The 19020-nt window shown below is 40.0% G+C and overlaps 1 protein-coding gene across 3 annotated transcripts in view; it reads left to right on the top strand.

Moving 5' to 3' along the window:
* The window catches only part of GPD2 (glycerol-3-phosphate dehydrogenase 2), a 65124-nt gene that overhangs the window by 31017 nt on the left and 15087 nt on the right, over window positions 1–19020 (top strand). For all 3 annotated transcript variants that reach the window (XM_030487116.1, XM_030487119.1, XM_030487117.1), the window contains exons 7-8: window positions 14082–14246; window positions 15025–15169. In XM_030487116.1, coding sequence (XP_030342976.1) covers window positions 14082–14246; window positions 15025–15169 — 310 coding nt within the window. The remainder of the gene's footprint in view (window positions 1–14081; window positions 14247–15024; window positions 15170–19020) is intronic.

The following is a 19020-nucleotide window of genomic DNA, read 5'->3' as shown; positions in this document are numbered from 1 at the left end:
TTTAACTTTTTATAAGAGCAAGTAGTGGCAGGGTGTTGTGGTTTAATGACTTTAAACTGACAGAGGAGAAATGTAGATTAGATATTATGAAGAAGCTCTTTACTGTGAGGATGGTGAGGCACTTGCACAAGTTGCCCAGAGAAGCTGTGGCTGCCCCATCCCTGGCAGTGTTCAAGGCGAGGTTGGACGGGGCTTTGAGCAACCCGGTCTAGTGGAAGGTGTCCCTGCCCATGGCAGGGGGGTGGAGCATGGTGACCTTTAACCCAAACCATTCTATGATTCCATGATCTCAATACTTTCTAATGTCATGCAAGTTACATCCCCAAACAGTATTTAAAAACCACTGAATTTGCACACATTCTAAATGTTGGAAAGCTTACTGCTGAAGCTGGAGTGCTAGGGTACATGATAATAATTGCTTTCTTGCTGCACTTGGTCATGTTGGCCTATCTAGCACGTGGAGTATATTTACTTTGCAGCAGACTTGTACTCTGTTTCACAATGTGTTTCTAATTGGATTGGTATTCCTCCTTTTCCAGTCCTCTTCCACTTCCCTTCCAAGACAGAAAGTTTGGTAAAACTTTCTTGGTAATGGGGCCAGCTAGGTAATATCAAAATGTCAAATGAGTTCAGGACTGGGCAAAAAGACATGGATTTCTTGCAGGCTTGGAGAAGCTCTCCAAAGAATAAACAGCTTAAATACTGATTTACTTCAGTACTGCTACAGTTCTAGTTAGGTTTTACCTTGAGATGTAGTTTCTGACCTTTTGGCAGGCAGAAATGTCTTCACACAAAATTGACTGTAAAAGTAGTTCTTTTCCCTTTTTAGAACTGCATTTACACTATTCATCATCTTATCAATAGGGGCTTTTGTACTGGGAAGAAGTAGGAGGGGCTCTTGAAACACACTGGACTCGGTATTTATAAGGCTTCTGGCAAAAGCATATGTTGATAATTTCAAGTTGCCTCATACAAAGCCCAGCAGAATGGAAAAAAAAAAAATTATATGTGTGGGATCAGATATGTGTAGGTTCTTATTTGGAAGTAGGGTGAGATTTAAAGGATGGACTTGTTTTTTAATATCTCTGATGGAGAGTGCATATTCTCTACCTTATTTTTAAGGTCTCGAGGAAATAAGAGGTTATTTAGAAGCAAAATCTGGTATGGGTTTATGTGGTATTTTTTGTATACTGTAGCAAGAGCTGCTGTAAATAGCATACAGAGAAGTAACTCGGATTTATTTTTTCATTAGCATAACTATCAAACATAACTTAAAACAGTCTAAGGGATCCCAAGAGCATGCAAGTACGAAGTGGTTCTCTTAGCTGTAATTACACTTCTCGTAAGAGCACTAAGACTTGAAATCTATTTATAATCTATTGAAGTTTTTTCTGATTAAATAAATAGTTTGTATGTATCATAGCTATTTTCTACCCCAGTATTCCAAAGATATGCATTTACAAGATAGTCTTAAAATTAGTCTTCAAGTTTCTTGGACAAATAATTATTTTAAACAGTGCTGGAATAAATCTAAAAATTCAGCACCAATATAGCATGTGGTCTTTTAGTGGAAAACGTCTGTACAGTGATACAGCGCAGAGTTCTACATGCCTGAGGGATATCTCTGATGGGTTTGTTGCCTTCCAAAGGAATAAGAAACAAACCTGCAAGCTGCATATTGTAAACAAAGTGTAAAATAGAGAAAAAAAAAGGGGGGGGGGGGGGGGGAGAAAAAAGGAAATGTACCATTTATTGAAGAGTAGTTTAATGGAGAAAGAAGACTGTGTAATTGCTCTGTTCATTCATACAAGTTTCATGAAATTGGGTAAAGACTCTTGACGATTCTCCCTCAGAGGAAGAGCTGCAATGCTAGCAGGACTCTCGGGCAAATTTGGTGAGAGAATCAAAAATAGACTTGAAGCTTTGCTGCCACTGAAACTACTTGTTCATGCTAGGATAGCTGGACTTATTTTCTTTTCCTTGGAAGACTACAACTTAGTTATCCACATTCTGATGAGAATGTAAAGAAATGGTAATTTACAGCAAGAAAAATAAAAAAACCTCTCAAAGCTCCATCAATCCTCAATTTTCTAGGATAAAGCGATACTGAAGGACTAAAATATCAAATTTGTGAGTTTATAATATACATTTGGGTGCTTTGAGGCTGAACCTAATCCAGAATAAGAACTTTCCAACTACAACGTTAAATCAATTCTTATCTCACCCCATCTTAGAACTAACTGAGGAATGGAGGACAAAAGGAGAAGGAAATTGAACTTAAAGTAGAGAAGGGAATGAAAAGATTGAATTAAACTCCTTTTAGGCCTTTCAGAAGGATTAGTCATAAAATAGAGCATTAAATAGTGGTGAAAAAGTCTTAAAGCAGGTTATATCTTTATTTTCTCTGTTCGTCCCTTCTCTGTTTTCTCTAAATAAATTGGCCCTTTAAGAATGGAGCATCCCAACTGATCTGTATGTGCAGTTACATGTAGTTTTATCTTGGTTTCTTGCTTTTCTTTATTCCTGTCTCTACCATATTTTCTTTGTATCTGTAGTTGCTATCACTTTCTAGCAGTGTCTCACTGTTGGGCATGCTGATCACCACCACCAAAGGGAAGAATTAAAAACATTCATTATTTCAGTTACTTTTTAATTTGATAAAATCACCTGTGCAGTTATGACTTACTGGTGGCAATGTTCTTTTGCAGAAGAAAGATGAGCTCTTTGCTTTGGTTTGTAATTGTTGATCAAACTAGTGGCGTGTCAAATAATCCATAATTCATGGATCTATTTTGTTCTAAAATGATGCTGTGGTCTTAATTACATTTTAAAAATTGTTTATACAGGGTAAAAAAAAAAAAAAAAGAAAAGGTACATTATAAATGTTGGAAGTACCAGCACTAGCAAATCACAGGCTTTACCAGGGGCTATTCTTGCTCTGTCTCAGCATCGGGAAACTAAAGCATATGTTGGATGTTAGCCTGGGTGTACACAATGTGTCCTATTTATTCAAGGTTTCCTTTGAAGCTACAACTTACAAGTTTGTTTCTTAGGGGTACATGTCAGACTTCATTTAGCATTTGTTGGTATTAGGATACTCCTGATTAGCAAAAAGGCAACATTTTGGGGGAAGAACGTGGCTGCTATCTGAGCAGAGCAGTGATCTGTCAGTTCCACTTAGGTAGCTCAAGGAAAACTGGAGAAGAGGCACTGCAGAGACGCTGGGCTGAGAGCTCAAGATCATAGGCAGAATTATTTTAAAGTACTTTAAATGGAAGAATTAATCTCCATTTAAATTATCTATAGCTCATGATGTTAAGAACTAGGAAAAACATTAAAGCAGAAATCCAACTGGCCAGAATATTTCAAGTTAAAGCATTTAGAAATTCTAAGTGGTGCAGTTCTTTCTAAGATGCATTATTTTTCTATCTCTAGGTGCTTGCAGACTTTGTTAATGCATTTTGCCTTGCAAGATGAGCCTTTAGGTGTGTAAGGAAGATTTGTCTGCTGGAATCAGTCATGAATTTGAGATTTTTAGGGCTTTGTTGACCCTGTTCTTTGAATTTACTGCTATTTTACAAAAGCAGGAATTAACATATACTACTTCTGTGACTGTTTTACCACATCAAGGTATTTTATTGTTTAATGTCTTGTTCTACAGATTTCCAGTATGCTTGCTGAAGTGTAAGTAATTGTTTATATATTGCATTCTCAGTATTTTTGTATATATTCTTTCCTGAAATATTTTAATATGGAGGTTATTTAATGGTAGGAAAAGAAGCTTTGGCAGAGGATTTAGCTTTCCTTGTTTACAGCAAACCCCATGAGAAATCCTTCCCAGGCACACATGTACGCACACAGACACACATACACACAAAAATCAATGCAAAAGAGTAGGGCATTCATTAAGCTGTCAAAAATGGAATAAATGCCTTTTTTTTTTATTTAGGCTCTTGTAGCTATTTTTCCTAGTATTTGAGTGTGTCCTGAATTATGAAATGTTATAACTTTATAATTCATATTTGACAAATTAATATTTTGAGAATGTTGAGCTGTAATAGGGGTATTACCATATTACAGATGCAGACAACTGTATGACTTTTTTTTTTCCTTCCCTGGATATAAAAACTCTTTGACAGTTTGTCACTAAAAAGACATTCTATAGGTGAAATACGCGGCTCACCATATTTCTTGGTATTTCAAAACTGAAGCTGGATGAATGAGAGAAGCCTTGCAGGCACACTAACTGTAGGTATAGCCTGGAAAATACTATGTGCATTCTCCATATCCCGTTGCTTTCAAATACATTTTGTCCCATGTTCTGTGTAATAGAGTTGTATATGAAATCCTGAGCAAAATGGGCAGCCTGCTATGAGAGGGCTTGGAGAGGTGAGAAGAGCTGCCTCTAGTGGAATGCGTGTAAAATAGAATGCAGGTGTCTGGTGGAACCTATAGAAGCCATAGGATTCTCCCTTGCTGGCCTTAGTAAAAACACTGGTGGGGATCTCTTATAAACGGTGCTTCCCAATTCTCTGAGAAAATCCACCGGGTCTCTTCTTGTAAAGCTTCTTGGCACACGGTGGCTCAAGTCACGCTGTGCTGTAGCCATCAGAGCTTTTTTATCATTTTCAAAAGGGATAAAATCAATCTCCAAAAATGGCTCGTGTCTTTAACCCAGTTTTGCCTCTGTCAGGGTGCAGCTGCAGCAGCGGCCCTGCAGGAGCGGCCCTTTGCTCTTAACAAAAGGGACCATGCATCCACAGCGCTCCTCTTCCTTGTGCTGGAGGCATCCTTCCCAAAAGCACGCCGATGATAACTGCAGCTCCTGCTGTACCTGTAACAATTTAATTGTGTAAGTCAGCCCAGTCAAGCATCCCCAGCTCATGACTGGGAGACATGAAATTCATTGTCATTATTGTCCCTGTCATTTTGGATCATTATATCCTGCTGCAGAATTTTCCTCACTCCAGTGCTTTCTTACCTCCAGGAAGCAGGGATTATGGCTGAGGTTGGGGTGGGGGCAGGACTGTGAACTACATTTACCTCAGGGGAGCCACAGATTAAATTGGCTTTGCTTTCTGACTTGCTGGATTCATCTGTTTGTACGCTGTGGGTTTAAGGTTGGAAATGATGAATATTCTAGTGAATTCTGTGCCTTTCTTTTCTTTTTTTTAATGCTCGTATAAGCAAAGGATGGGTTTCATGTCCCTTAAGAAGTGAATGGGGAATAATTCTTCAGATCATGTTACCTAAAAGATTTAAGATTATTCCTGAGCAAAACGACATTATTTGCACATTGTGCCACAAACATCTGAGCATTCCCCAGTGTGTCGTGGCTTTTAGGGGAAAGACTCCATTGAAGCATGTAACTCTGCTGTAACTTATATGTGTGCGTTTTATGTGAACTTAATAGTCGGTCATTAGTTAATATGTACACTGTTCCATACTGCAGGTATGATTACATGTATATTGAAGAAAAACGGATTGTGGGATGCCTGTCCATCATGTTGCTCCTTCCCCTGTTCTGGTGGGTGTCCCTGTGTCCATCAGCATATACGGGGCTGGAGCCACCCCAGTCCTCGGGAAGGGTTGAGAAGGTGCGCATTGCTCATCTTCCTTGCCATGCTCTTCCTCTCCCATCAGCAGTTCACCACACCCAACACCTCATGGCCTGTTTCTGTATCCCTTCATGCTCTGGTTTCTCTACATGTAGGGGAGAATTATCTCAACGTGCTGCTGCTTGGCTTCTCAATTGGATGGTGTGGATCCCTCCATCAGCAGCAACCCTGTCCCCTGCCTGCTTGATGCATGGGGTGTCTGCTGGCTCGCACCCTGTGGTGCGAGCACAACTGCCTCTCCTGGGCATGTGCAGCATGCCACATCCCTGTCCTTGGGAGCAGCACAGCCCCTCATCAGCTCTGGCATGGCACTCCATTCCTCCCATGACTGCTGTTCCTCGCTGGTCCCTCTTGCTCCAGCTGCTCTCCACTGGGTCACGCAGTGGAGGTCAGCATCCCACCTGCTGAACACAACATGCAGTAGCTGACAAACCCATCACTGCTTCATTTGGGCTTAAAAAATAGCTATTGTGGTGTGCAGCACAAAGTTTGCACTGCATCTGAGTTTTCCCCGAATTCAGCTGTTAGTGTGAGGGTTGGGAGTGCTAGTCTGCTCTGATGCCACATGGGTCCACAATAAGCTGTGTTGCCATCATCTCATTTTTCTGGTGCGGTGGCACAGCCGCAGCAGACCTGCTGTGACAGTTGCTCATGGTGACATTTTGCACAGTTTCCATAAACTGACAGTGACAATGTTTAGTTTCATTTTAACACTGTGCTTTTACTTACCTTGACATTGCAATATGATTGTAGTGACAGGTTGAAGGCTGATACAAAGAAGTGGGGAACAACATAATTATAAAGCAGTAGCACAGAACAATGATTCCAAATTTTGTCTCTCACTTGATGTGCCTGGATATTGTGTCTTATTTTTTGTTCTGGTATCTTAGTTTCAATACAGCTTTTAGCTTCTGTACTGTAACTTGACAGTAGACTTGATTAGGCATTCTCAGGCTATTGTGATTTTTATTATTTTTTAAAGCTTTTATGAGTTTCCTGTCTCTTGATTATGTTACTCATTTGTTTGTAACTCTGTATGTAAGTTGGAACATGTTGTACTTTCATTTCCTAATCTTCACTGTGATCTTCTTTGGTTTTATCCATACATGCAATTTGTTTAGTCACAGGTTCCTCTATTCCTTTAATCTTGCCTTATGGAAATAGTCTTGATCTTAAGTTCCATAAGTTCATCTTGTAAAACAGTGGTGTTACAGTGTCCTGGGTGGTCTCTGCAGCGTGTGCCAAAGCTGTGTGTGTTAAGGTTTGATAAATGTGGCTGTTGTTGATAAATGGCTATCAGCTCTTTCAGATTCTTGAGGAGTAGAACCTGAAAGTTGGATGCTGCTGGTTACCTTTTCACCTCTGACACAGGAATACGAAAGTTAATTTCTTGTGGTCTAAGCTGGTGCTAAATGGAAGAAGCAAGAAACTCTTTAAAATGACTGCTACTGGGTTATTTAAACTTGATGTGTCAAGTCTGAGTTTGAATCTGCTAGAATACTTGTGAGAAGACCAAACTCAAGGCTTTCCATTACAGCTCCTACAAAACAAGGGCTGAAAATACATTCATCTTAGGGCAGATCTCAAAGAACTAAAATACGTGGGGTGCATGGATTTTTCCAGTGCATATTTTAGATGTGTGTCATTCTGCCCACCTGATTGGGCCATGTTTCAGCAGCACAGATAACACAGTGGAAAGCAGAAATCAAATGATACGTGATTTGTACGAGACGCATTAACAGTCTGCTGCGGTATCACTGGGTTGTTACACGTGGGTGTGATAGAATGGAGTCAGCTGAGTCAGAGCGCTCGTCCCTCGGAAGCAGGCCAAGAACAAATGCGTGCGTGCTACGTATCTGAGGAAGTCTGTCAGCTTTCAGGAAATTTTTGACTTCAAATTCAGAGAGCAAGAAATAGTCCAGGTCTGAGGGCGTTCTGAATGACTTGTGACTTAGGAGTCAGATTTGATGTTTACCTCTGAACATTTTACTACAAACATATTCTACTTATGTTTGGGGAAAAGAATTTGCTGAGCTCTTTCTCAAAGAAGTCTGGAGCAATTCTGAGTCACTCCAGCTGATTCATAACACCTAAACTTGGCTATAACTGATTACCGTATGTACAGCAGATGTTGAGTTCCTGTCTTAATGCTTGTAATAAAACTGTTCATGCAATTACGTATTTATTTAAAAACTAGAGGATGCGGGCAGGCATGGTAACTTAGTTACGTAGAGTGATGTATAATTATCACTCATCAACCTTAAATTTGGTGAGGTTTTAGTAAGGTTTGTATAGACAACAAGAAAACTTTCATGCACATGAAACTATTTGATTTTGTGGATTGCTTTTCTTTACTGTGAGCATGCAGTTATTTAGTGTAAGGCTGTCACAAATATATAACATGGGTATAGAAATATACTTGTAAAATATCTTTTAGAATATCAGTGTTTCTGGGGACAGTGGGTGCCATCATTGTGGTGATTCAGTAGCATCCCTGTCTTGATCATGGGGACAGGTTGTTGGATATGTTCCAAATTCAAGGGACTGCCTTCTGAGATGCAGTTAAGTATTGTAAGTTCAGTAAGTGGTGCTCACTAGTGTCAGTAAAGGAGTAACACACAAGCAAGAGATTAATTTGCAAGTATTTGTTGCCTTTATTACCTCTGCTTTTTAAAACAACAAACAACCCCCTTATTTGGCTGCATTAGGTAGGGATATAAGATTGTGACCATGTTGTGGGCCTGGTTGTCTCATTCAAATATTTCTTTTAATGTATTTTTCCTTTCAAAAGAAGCTTGGTAGGTGGTTCTGTGAAAAGATTTGCCCTCTTGAGAAAGTTCATTAAGACTGTCATATAGCTTCTTGCATGGCTGATTTCCACTCACCATTAAAGTTGACCTCCACAGCAATAACTAGATGTGCCTAATCAGAAGAGACTGTAAATTGAGAAAAGGTGAGAAGGCTTTCATGTATGTTGCAGGGACCAACCTGTGCTTTGAAGCAAGAAGTTTGCAAACTCACATATTAGAGCTATACTGTTGCGGTATGAGCCAGGTGTGTTTGGGGCCATCACTGCAATGCTTTTGTGCATTGTTGGTACATGACTGCTTGTTGGGCAGCAGATATACTCAGTAACAAAGTGTTAGTTCTTAACATAAGAAGGTTAAAATGAACACAAGTTACCCTCTTAGGATTGAAAGAGCTTCCAGCATCTTTAAAAAGTAAATAAATAAAATGCAGTCACTGGCTACTCAGTGCTGTTTATCTTCAACTGAATAGAGTCGCAGAAAAGGAAGCAGGAATTGGTATAAAAGTAATAGGTGTCGGAGTGTGACAGAGGACAGAATATACCAGAACTGCCGGAGTGCCTTATTAATGCAGTGGTTTTCACACAACTCTACTGAATCAGTCACAAACAAATTTCTAAGTCTGTGGGCTTTGTTACCACTCCTGGCTGTGGTTCAGCATTGATAAAAATAAAATTGAATGTACACTATGTGCACTCTGTGGGAGGATTCTTTTAGTGCCAACGGAAACATTGTCTGTTCGTCTTTGAAGAAATACAACATTTGCTACTAAGGAATGAAAATAGAATTTTCTTAAATTACACACACACACACACACACACAAAAGAAATTATAAACCAAATGGCATCACTGTTGGTCTTAACATGATGTAGGACACACTTATACAAAATGTCTTCACACACTAAATGTCGTCAGTGGTATGTCTTCTAAGAATAAGGTGGGGTTTTTTTAAAGAGGATTTAGTGATAATTTAATGAAAGCACTTAGGCCAATGTTGTAATAAAAGCTAGGTTGACTACCCTTAATAAAAATTAAAGCGTCACTCTATTGTTACTATATTACGAGCAGATGACAATAATGAATAACAAGATGGATGATTCTTTAATTTGTTTGAAATATCTTAAAGGATTTAAAATAAAGGATTTAAAGTAAATAAAAATAAAATATTTAAATTTTAAAGATTTAAAATGAAGGATTTAAAATAAAGGATTTAAAATAAAATCCTTTTATTTTTGAGAGGTATCATGGGGGGAGTTGCAAAGAAAACTCAGCATATGCCATCAGTTGCCTCTTGGATGCTTTTCCCAAAGATGCTGAGGTGTGACTGCCTTTCGCACCACCACTGAGATGCGTCCAGCTGACAGCTGATGTGTGCACAGCACACCGCAAACAAGTGCTCTCCAAACTAGCCTCCAGCAACAGTTCTGGACCACCCAGGGCAGGGTGTTCGCAAACATCTGTTGCGGTGAAGGTCATAATTAGAATTTCACTGTAGTGCCTACAGGTTAGTTATGAGATCTTCAGGAGCTTACTCATTTACAGAAAAAGACACCAAATTAATTGGGCTTAGCCATTTTGTTGTTATAAAATAACTTTTTGACTTACGACATTTGGGAAAAAGCCCCATGGTGTCATGGAGGGGTTACCTCTGGTAACAAGGGGCAATCATTGTTTTCGTTGTTTTGCTTTGGGGCACTAGTGCCTGATGTGGAGAATGATGGATGCAGAGATATCTTTAGGTGGGTAATCTGGGACCTCCCATGGAAGCTCTTGGTTACTTTGCCATTCACCACAAAACTATAGCTTGGGTTTCCCGAGCATCTTCTCAAGGTGGTAACAGTGCTCAGGTCAAGAAGGCTTTACACATCTCTTCTGGAGGAAGTTAAGCTTGGAGGCACTTTTATCTTGGGTCCTGTTCTTATTTGGGGACAATGGCATTTCACTGAAGAATTGGAAAGGTTGAGGTGCAGAATCTTTGCTTCACCCTTCCATTTCTCTCTAGAGTGGTAAGGATCATCCAAGTACCAGGACACACAAAATCATAGAGTGGTTTGGAAGGGACATCAAAGATCATCTACTTCCAACCCCCCTGCCGCAGGCAGGGGCACCTTCCACTAGACCAAGTTGCTCAAAGCCCTGTCCAAGTGGCCTTCAGCGCTTTCATAGATGGAGCAACCACAGCTTCTCTGGGCAACCTGTGCCAGTGTCTCACCACCCTCATAGTAAAGAACTTTTTCCTAATACCTAATCTAAGTCTACCTTCTTTGAGCTTAAAGCCATTCCCCCTTGTCCTATCCCTTGTAAAAAGTCCCTCTCCAGCTTTCTTGTAGGCCCCTTTGGTTATTTCTTACACTGTCTTTAACCACGTGTGCTGGGACCTTGCTGCCTGGTTACTCCTAGCTGTGATGCCAGGCAGGGAGGTGCCCACCATCCCTCATATTCTCCTTACCTCCACTGAAGGAGGGGACGGGCATTAGAGCAGGTTCCCCATCCCACATGCCAATATCACCCTGTACCATAGCAATACCTCTCGTCACTGAGCCACCTCCTGTACAAGCGCTACAGAGGGGGTTTATTAGAGGGGAGAGTCTGAAGGACAGGTAGGAAGCAGTACCATTTCATCTTTCTGTTGCTCACATACCACTCTCTTTGGTAACTTGTCTCTTTGAAACAAACATTCCTGACTCCAAAGTAGTAATTAGCTAGTTTTACTTTAATTGGCAGAAAATATGCTTTGTCAGCTGTGAATGGTGCTGTAGTAAGAAATGGTTTGGCTGTGGTACCTTTATACTGGGAGGCATGCATGGAGGAACAGCAACTGCTTCTTCAGACATCAAGAAGAAAGATAATTGCATTTGAAGTGCAGGGTTTTAATGTAATTGTCTGGGGGAAAAATGTACATGTGTGAGTTGGGGGCTTTGAAAAAGAAAAAGAAAAAAGAAGAAGCTGTTCTTTGCATATAAAAACTATTGTACTGTGACCTCCATCTCTACCAAAGTGTTGCAGTATTATTCTCTACAGATGATAAATTTCTGAGCCAGTAAGTCACTCTTCATTTCTTTCAAATCTAGACCTCTACAGATCTCTGCTGTTTATACTGCGGAATATTCGAGGACTCCACACCATGATCACATCAATCTGAAGCCAGTGGGTTTTTCTAGATGTGTAGTTAATCAGGAACTGGTTATTTCCCAGTCCTCCTCCTGCAAATACATTACATAGGCACTCAGAGTTCCTTTTGGACAGCTGAGATTTGAGTAATAGGAAAGGGTTTCTCGCATCAGAATAATGATGAGGGGAAAATGGATGAGAGTTTCAGAGAAAGCATGGAAATGTTATCTTGAGCACAGTGGTCCAAATCCTGCAATGCACTGAGTGTATCCTTAACTCATTCTGATGTTATGGGCATTAGGAGTTTCAACAAAATGCTGAGCAGCTCTCGGGTTTGGGGCTTAATGAACAATTGTTACTTAGATGTTTGTTCTTTTTAGAAATCACAGCTGTTTTCACGTTATTTATTCTGCTGATTGTCTTCTCTGGATTGCATTTGGTCTGGACAAATAAGTCACAAAACTGGGAAGAAGCAAGCTTGCAAAATTCAAACAGCAAGACTTCCCATAGACCAAAGCTAATATTGGCTAACAGTCGGAGTTGGGCTGGTTTTGTGTGGTGAATCCACACCCTATGTTAGCTGGAGAAGACCAGTTTGTAGGGGATACCACCTTACGCACTGATGGCAAGAACTAATTGATGGAGGATCAAAAAGAGACTAAGGAAACCCCCTTGGTCCTAGGGTCCTTCTACAATGAAATAATAAATCCTGCTGCACGGAAATGGGTACTCTAGGGTTTTGTTTATACATAGACAGCACTGGTTTGAGGGTGGCATTCCTGATGTCTGCTGGGTTCCTTCTCCTGTAACATCAAGACTTGCAGCACCCTGTGGGTCAGGCAGTCCCCCAGGTCAAGCATCACCGTGAAGAGAGATGACTCCAGAACGCTGCCCTCTGAAGCCTTCAACTTTGGCCTAGAGGAGCATTGCCTGGGTTACTCTGAACCATGTCCTGTATTCTGCTTTATGTAGAAGCAACTGCTGTAATGCAGCTCATCGCTGTTTTTTATCTTTTTTACTGTCTAGTGCTCCCTCTACATATATTAGGTGTACATTCGCTCAAGCCTGCATTAAAATGTGAAAGTTTGAGGTAAACTGCATAAGGTCATTTTATCCATTCCCCGCCAATACCACAGCATAAATGTTGATGTATTTATTTAATGATTTGCCTGCCACTTCTGACAGATGGTTGTTTCATATTACGCATCATGTGTGATGGAGTATCCCCAACTTTTCTTGACATCTTGCTCAGTTGTTTTGCTGTTCTTTTATGCAGTTTATTTTGGGCATTGTTTGCTTAGTTGAATTGGAGTTACTGTTTGTTTCTTCATCGGTGCTTTATCATGTTGCTGTTTCCATACGCTTCGCATAACTTTTTTTCTTGTAGTTGAAGACTGATTGCACTGTATCATCTGGGCTGTGTTAGAATGAGGAGTTTGGGGAGGGGACGCGGCACCTTCGAGGCCATTGATCCCATCTTTATAACTTTGCCCTTTTAGCTAGGAACAGATTATTTGCGTAGTGGTTCAAGATTGCACAGGCAGAATCAGAAGGACCAAACTTTACATAAACCATTTATACTAAATGTTGGGAATGCTGGAAACATAAATCAACTACAATATCTGTTGCAAATTCATCACTTTATCAGTATTATCTTTAATAGAAGTGGTCCAAACACGTGGGGAAGTGAACCATACCTTAGGAAGTTTAGCCTTCTTTTAAATTAATTATTCAGGACACACAGAGCCTGGCCCATTCAATGTATAGTAATTCTTTCCAGCCAGCATCCAGGACTTTTAACTTCAGTGGCAATAATAAATAGGAAAAGTCTCAGGTGAAGCCAGTATTTCTAAGTAATTAATCATCTTCCCCTCATGGTCCCTCCACCTCTTTCTTGGTTTTCTTTAACGAGGGAATTTCAGTAATAAATCTTTAATGATATATGTTAAGAATCCTTCATTAATTCTTGTCTACTTACTTCTCTTTCTTTGATGCTTTATGTTGTATGTTAGGAAGTTAAAATGCATATGCAAGAAAAAGCAGTTCTAGAGAGTTTGTAAATTGGCACAGTCTCTGACAGGTTGTTTCTTGGCTGTTGGATGTTGTGTGGTATACTTGCTAATAGGGATTGTTGATTAATACTAGTTGGAATGTCAAATGAATCCTTGGATATGTTTACAGAATTGCAGCACGATTGCACAGGAAAAGGTAAAGAAAAAAGTGGTTTGTCTGCTCCTTAGGTGGAGGTGAGCCTGATTCAAAGTTTTATTCTAATCTACTTCTCAGTTTCATATGTTCAGAGGCTGTGCTTGTTGTAAAGTCTTGGGTACCGGAGCGGCCCACATCGGAGCTCAGCTGGGTGCATTGCTGCTGATGGAGCAGAGGGGATGTATCTTTAAATAATTCTCGTGAAATGCGGGCAGCCATCAAGCCTATTCGATGTGACAGGGACAGATGTGACAGATCGGTTCTGACACACTTCCATAGCACAAGTCTGTGGCTGGAGGTGACTGGTGTCCTTCCTCTGGTCCCGTCCCTGCTGCAGGACAGCACAACGATGCGCGGATGAACCTTGCCATAGCCCTCACTGCTGCCAGGTATGGTGCTGCCACCGCCAATTACACTGAAGTGCTGCGCTTGCTCAAGATGACAGACCCGGCCAGCGGGAAGGAGCGTGTGTGTGGTGTGCGCTGCAGGGACGTCCTAACAGGTGCGTGCCTTCCTGGCAGTGGGAAAGGCATGGGATGCAAGGACAGCTTTCTGCCCAGCTTTGCCAGACAACTGGGTGGCAAGTGGTGTGACCCCAAGTGCCCTTTGGTCCGCAGCACCCTGCTCGGTGGGTGGAGGTGATGGCAGTCTGCAGCAGGCTCTATCACACTGTGATTGAGCGGGAAGCAGTGTGCTTCAGGAAAGCCTACTCTTCATTAAAGACACACAGAAATAATGAAACGAGGGAGGAGCAGGAAATGCTGCTGTTTGTAAATATCAATGAACCGACAAAGGAACCATCTTCCCAGAGTGCAGTAGCATACCATTAATGTCAATCATCTTTAACTTCTGTCAGATTTTTCACTCAAATCCTAGCATTTTGGCAGGGTAGGCTAAGCTTTACATCCAAACCCTTCTGTCGAGCAAAGATGATATTGTAAAATGCTACGTGCTGTACAGTAGTAGTCCCATTTACCAAGTCTATGGGTTGAGACTGAAATCTCTCTTGTTTGAGAGGCAGATTTCAGCTGAACTTCTTCCATCCAGTCTCCCTCCTTCTGCCTTTGCAGATAAGATGGAATTTCACTGTAAAACATTTTCTTTCAAATCTGGTGTTACGTGAAAACTTTGTTAATTTTAAAAAATCATTCCAGCTGTTCTGTTCAGACAAGCAGGATATGTTTTACAGTAGATTAAGTTCATAGATAGATTAATAACAGAGGGTGTCAGTGAGCAGGAAAACAAATGGTTTAGGTGATTGATACTGTTTTCTTTCACAGGGCAGGAATTTGATGTCAAAGCCAAATGTGTTATCAATGCTACGGGACCTTTCACGGACTCTGTGCGCAAAATGGATGATCAGGAAGTACCAAACATCTGTCAGCCAAGTGCAGGCGTGCATATTGTGATGCCTGGTTATTACAGGTAACGGTATTCAAAGCCTAAACCATTTGTAACAATCTCTGCTGGTGTCTGTAATAAATAAGCTTGCAGAGACGCGTTTGTGGGTTTTATGGTAGCTTTGAATGCATGATTTGGTTTTTATTTTGGGCGGTTTTTTTAAGAGGATTCTGCACTGTGCCGATTTGAAGATCAATTTCATATATTCCAAAAAAGACTGAAGTCTTGTAGTTCTTAGTTAAAACTCACCAAGGCAGAATTCCTGCTGAAGCAGATGGGCATTTAGGCAGAGCATCTACAACAGACTTGTGAAAGGCGCCTTTTTCAATAATGAGTTTGAATTGAGTGTACTGGCTGCTTGTTCACTCTCCTTAAGAAAAGAAGCAGCATATGAAACCTTCCAGAGAGGTTGCTGCCTTCATAGAAAAAGTCTTATCCTATTAAGCATGAAACTCTCTATGCAGGACACTCTACCACTGTACTTTGCCACGTTCTGACTCCACTCATAATACATATGAACACAGCATGTAGGCCATATAATAAGCACTTCAAAATAACACGATTAAATTTTCATGCTGCTGTGACCACCAGCCTACCCACCATTCTGGTGGAGAGGACTTGCCTCCCCTGCTGACCTTGTCACAGAGGTCCCTGTGGCACTCAGTGAGCACGCACTCTGCGGAATCCTGCTTCTGTCCTTATTTGCTGTGAAAACCAAATCCCCTTCTACCAAGCAAGCCTTGTCAGTTGAAACTCAAATATTACCTTTAGTTTCTGAAGTCATTAGCATCCTAATGGAAATTCACATTTATGGACTTAGCTCAATTCTGTTGATACAGTGCACTTACAATAATGCCTTTCATATCATCATTGCACTCCTCTGTGAATATAAATTTAGACTTCCAGTGCACAACATGTTGGTTTTGCCGGAGCTGTCCCAACAGGACATGACCATGACTGTAAAATTGAGGCATTTCTGGCCTAGTGTAAAATCACTCTTGCATTTTGTTCTTTTTTTGGTGTCTTTCTACATAAAATGGGAAAATGACCTGATAGCTGCTTGAAAGCACTAGCAATGTGGAGGAATAGGTTGTAATCCTAGTTTCCTCACATGCTATGAGAAGGATGTGTGTGATTGACTTTATGGCCCTACAACAAAGCCATGTAAAGTTTTAAAACTTTGACTCACTTTGTAAATTCAAAGTAGAAAATAGCTTGGTATGCATGAGGGCTCTAATTTATTTATTTTGTAATAAGCTAATAATTTTAATTGGAAATGTAGAGAATTCTTGTTCTCCTTGTTCCCCTGTGTATGTCAGCATGTGGGCATTACGTTTCTTGTGAAATAGTATCTACCCACATGCTGCCTCCACAGTGCAGCTGATTAGATAAAACTGCACTGAATTTCCATGAAGTGGGATAGCTTAAACCAAGGAACTGTCTGCTAAATAGAAAATACTCGTGGTATTTAATGTTAGTTGTATCAGGTCGTCTCCGGGTGCCAAGGAACACTCCTCAGCAAACGAAGATTGTCATTTCACTGTGACCGCTTGCCTTGTGGTAAATGTTTTATAGAGAATTTTGGCCCATACTCACACAAATTTATTTTTTTTTAAGAGGTAGAGTTTTTAGATATAAACATAGTTAAGGTTTTGTAAAACTAATGTTAACTTAATGCCTTCCTTTCCCATGGGTTTCTTATTCGTTTATGTTTTTCATTAATAGTCCCAGTATTCCTCCTCTCATTAATTCTATTTTTAGTATACACGTATCTATTCTGGTAGCTGCAGCAAGTCCCTCTCACTCCCTGTTGTTTGAGTATATTATCTGCTAACTGAAAGTGGTTTTTGGCTACCTCTGTTCAGATAGGCTTCCTGCCTGAAATGTGTCTATGGATGAAATACTTTATTTCCCCTCCCTTCTGACAAATGTCAGATGTTTTCTGTCTTTCTTGAATTTTCCTGTCTGCTCTGCATTCCAAATCCCGTGTAAAATTGTCTGCTAAACCTTAGTTCTACTCTGTGGAAAATCACCTATTTGTTCTTTAACTGCATTTGTGGTGCATTCGTCAAATGCTTCTTCAAGTAGAGATCTTCGATGTATCTGTTCTGCTCCATAAAATGCAATGTCCAGGAATGAACCACTTACTGACCTCAACTTCAAGACTTCTGATCTGCCCTTCAGTTAAAGTATCCTGTCTTGTTCAATAGTCTACAACTTCTTACATTCTACAGGTACTTTACTCATCTGTTTTCAAGACTTTTCCCCTGATTTGTCATATGTTCAATATACATTGTCCAACTTAACTGCACTGCTTTTTGGAAAAGGAAGCTCCAACCACATTCAGTTGTTATAAGTCAACTCTTCAATATTGTACGACTGCTTAAACATTAGGCCGGGTATCTTAATGATTTTTTTGCTGACAGCCATTTAAGATCCATCTGTATTACACTCCAAGACCATTTGTCCCTATATTTCTATGTAAAGGCATTGCTTTAGACTTTATATTAGAGTTTACAGTCCTGAACTTACCCATTTCAGTAGTCTTTAAACACTGCTAGAGAAATCTTACAGTGGCTGATGCTGCTATACTTCATAGCTTGTTCTCACATCCATTTTGTAGTCGTAAGAATTTATGTCTTACAAAAACATGCTGTTTCAGGACTATTTCTGGTGTGCAGCAGATGACTCCAGAGGCGTTCCAGATCAGCCAACATTTGGGTGTTAGGATGCCTCTTTTCAATGGGAAACATCTTATTTTAATTTGTTTTGGTGGCTCTTTAGTTATTTATGTAAGATGGAACAAACATAGCAATGGGAGATTGAGAGTGTACTTCCCGGGATAGCTAGTAGTCATTAATTCAGTAAATTAATTGGCATATGGAGAACTGTTTCATCCTTTCTCATCATTTGCTGTGTAATCTAATTGAAAACACTTCACACCATTGATGTTGTGGTGAAACTTAGTTTTAAGTCTTTACTTGTTTATCTTCCTTATTTTTAAGACTTCTAATGAGATCACATTTAAAAAAAAAATCATACTTTTGAGAAAACGTCTGAAGTTTTCTGAATATTCTGATACTGTATATTAAACCTCTAGTTTCCTCTGTCTCTAAATCAATAGCTTTTTCATTTTAAAAAGTAATCATTTATCTGACGCGATTTACCTTTCACAAATCTGTGTTGACTTCCCCTATTAAATTGTACCTCTCCAACTGTATGCTTAAGCTGTCTATAAATATCACCTAAAAAATGTTCTAATATACATGCTATGTATGAAATTTTCAGCTTCTCGTCTAGCCTTTTCAGATATTGAAAACTTACCTTCAGTAATCTTAGACTTCCTAAAAATAATAATTCAGTGGTTCAGCTGGTGGCTCCCTAGAATAGGTAATTCATATCCAAGCAAGTCTTTGTCTGCCTTCGGCTTATTGTGTTAGTAGTTATTTGAGTCCATTGAATTAGTCCCCTCTGATGGTCTTTATTACCCCTGAAATACATACCCTTCTGTCCTCCTTCTGTATACTTCCTATATGCTCCTTCTGTTACCAGGATCAGAGGCAAAACCTGAAGACTGCTAACCTGGCTGCAGGTGGTTTTGCAAGTACCTACAGCACTGCAAATGAAAGTTGGCATCTTTCCTTTAAATAAAAATGAACAAAAAAGGGGCAGCTTAAGTGTTCCCCTATATAGAAGCTGTTTACTTCAAAGTGTTTATAGAAGCCTTTTGTTTTCTGAAATACAAGCAGAGCTATTTAGTAAGTCATGAGGATAGCTGTGTTTGTACCTGTGGATTTTTGGTGGGGTTTTTTTTTGTTTGTTTTTTACGTTATACTGGAAAACATTGATACAGAAATTAAAATTTCCTGTGTGAA

Source organism: Strigops habroptila, chromosome 5, assembly GCF_004027225.2.
Source record: "Strigops habroptila isolate Jane chromosome 5, bStrHab1.2.pri, whole genome shotgun sequence".
NCBI classification, from domain to species: domain Eukaryota; kingdom Metazoa; phylum Chordata; class Aves; order Psittaciformes; family Psittacidae; genus Strigops; species Strigops habroptila.
This window is presented reverse-complemented; position numbering and strand designations above follow the sequence as displayed.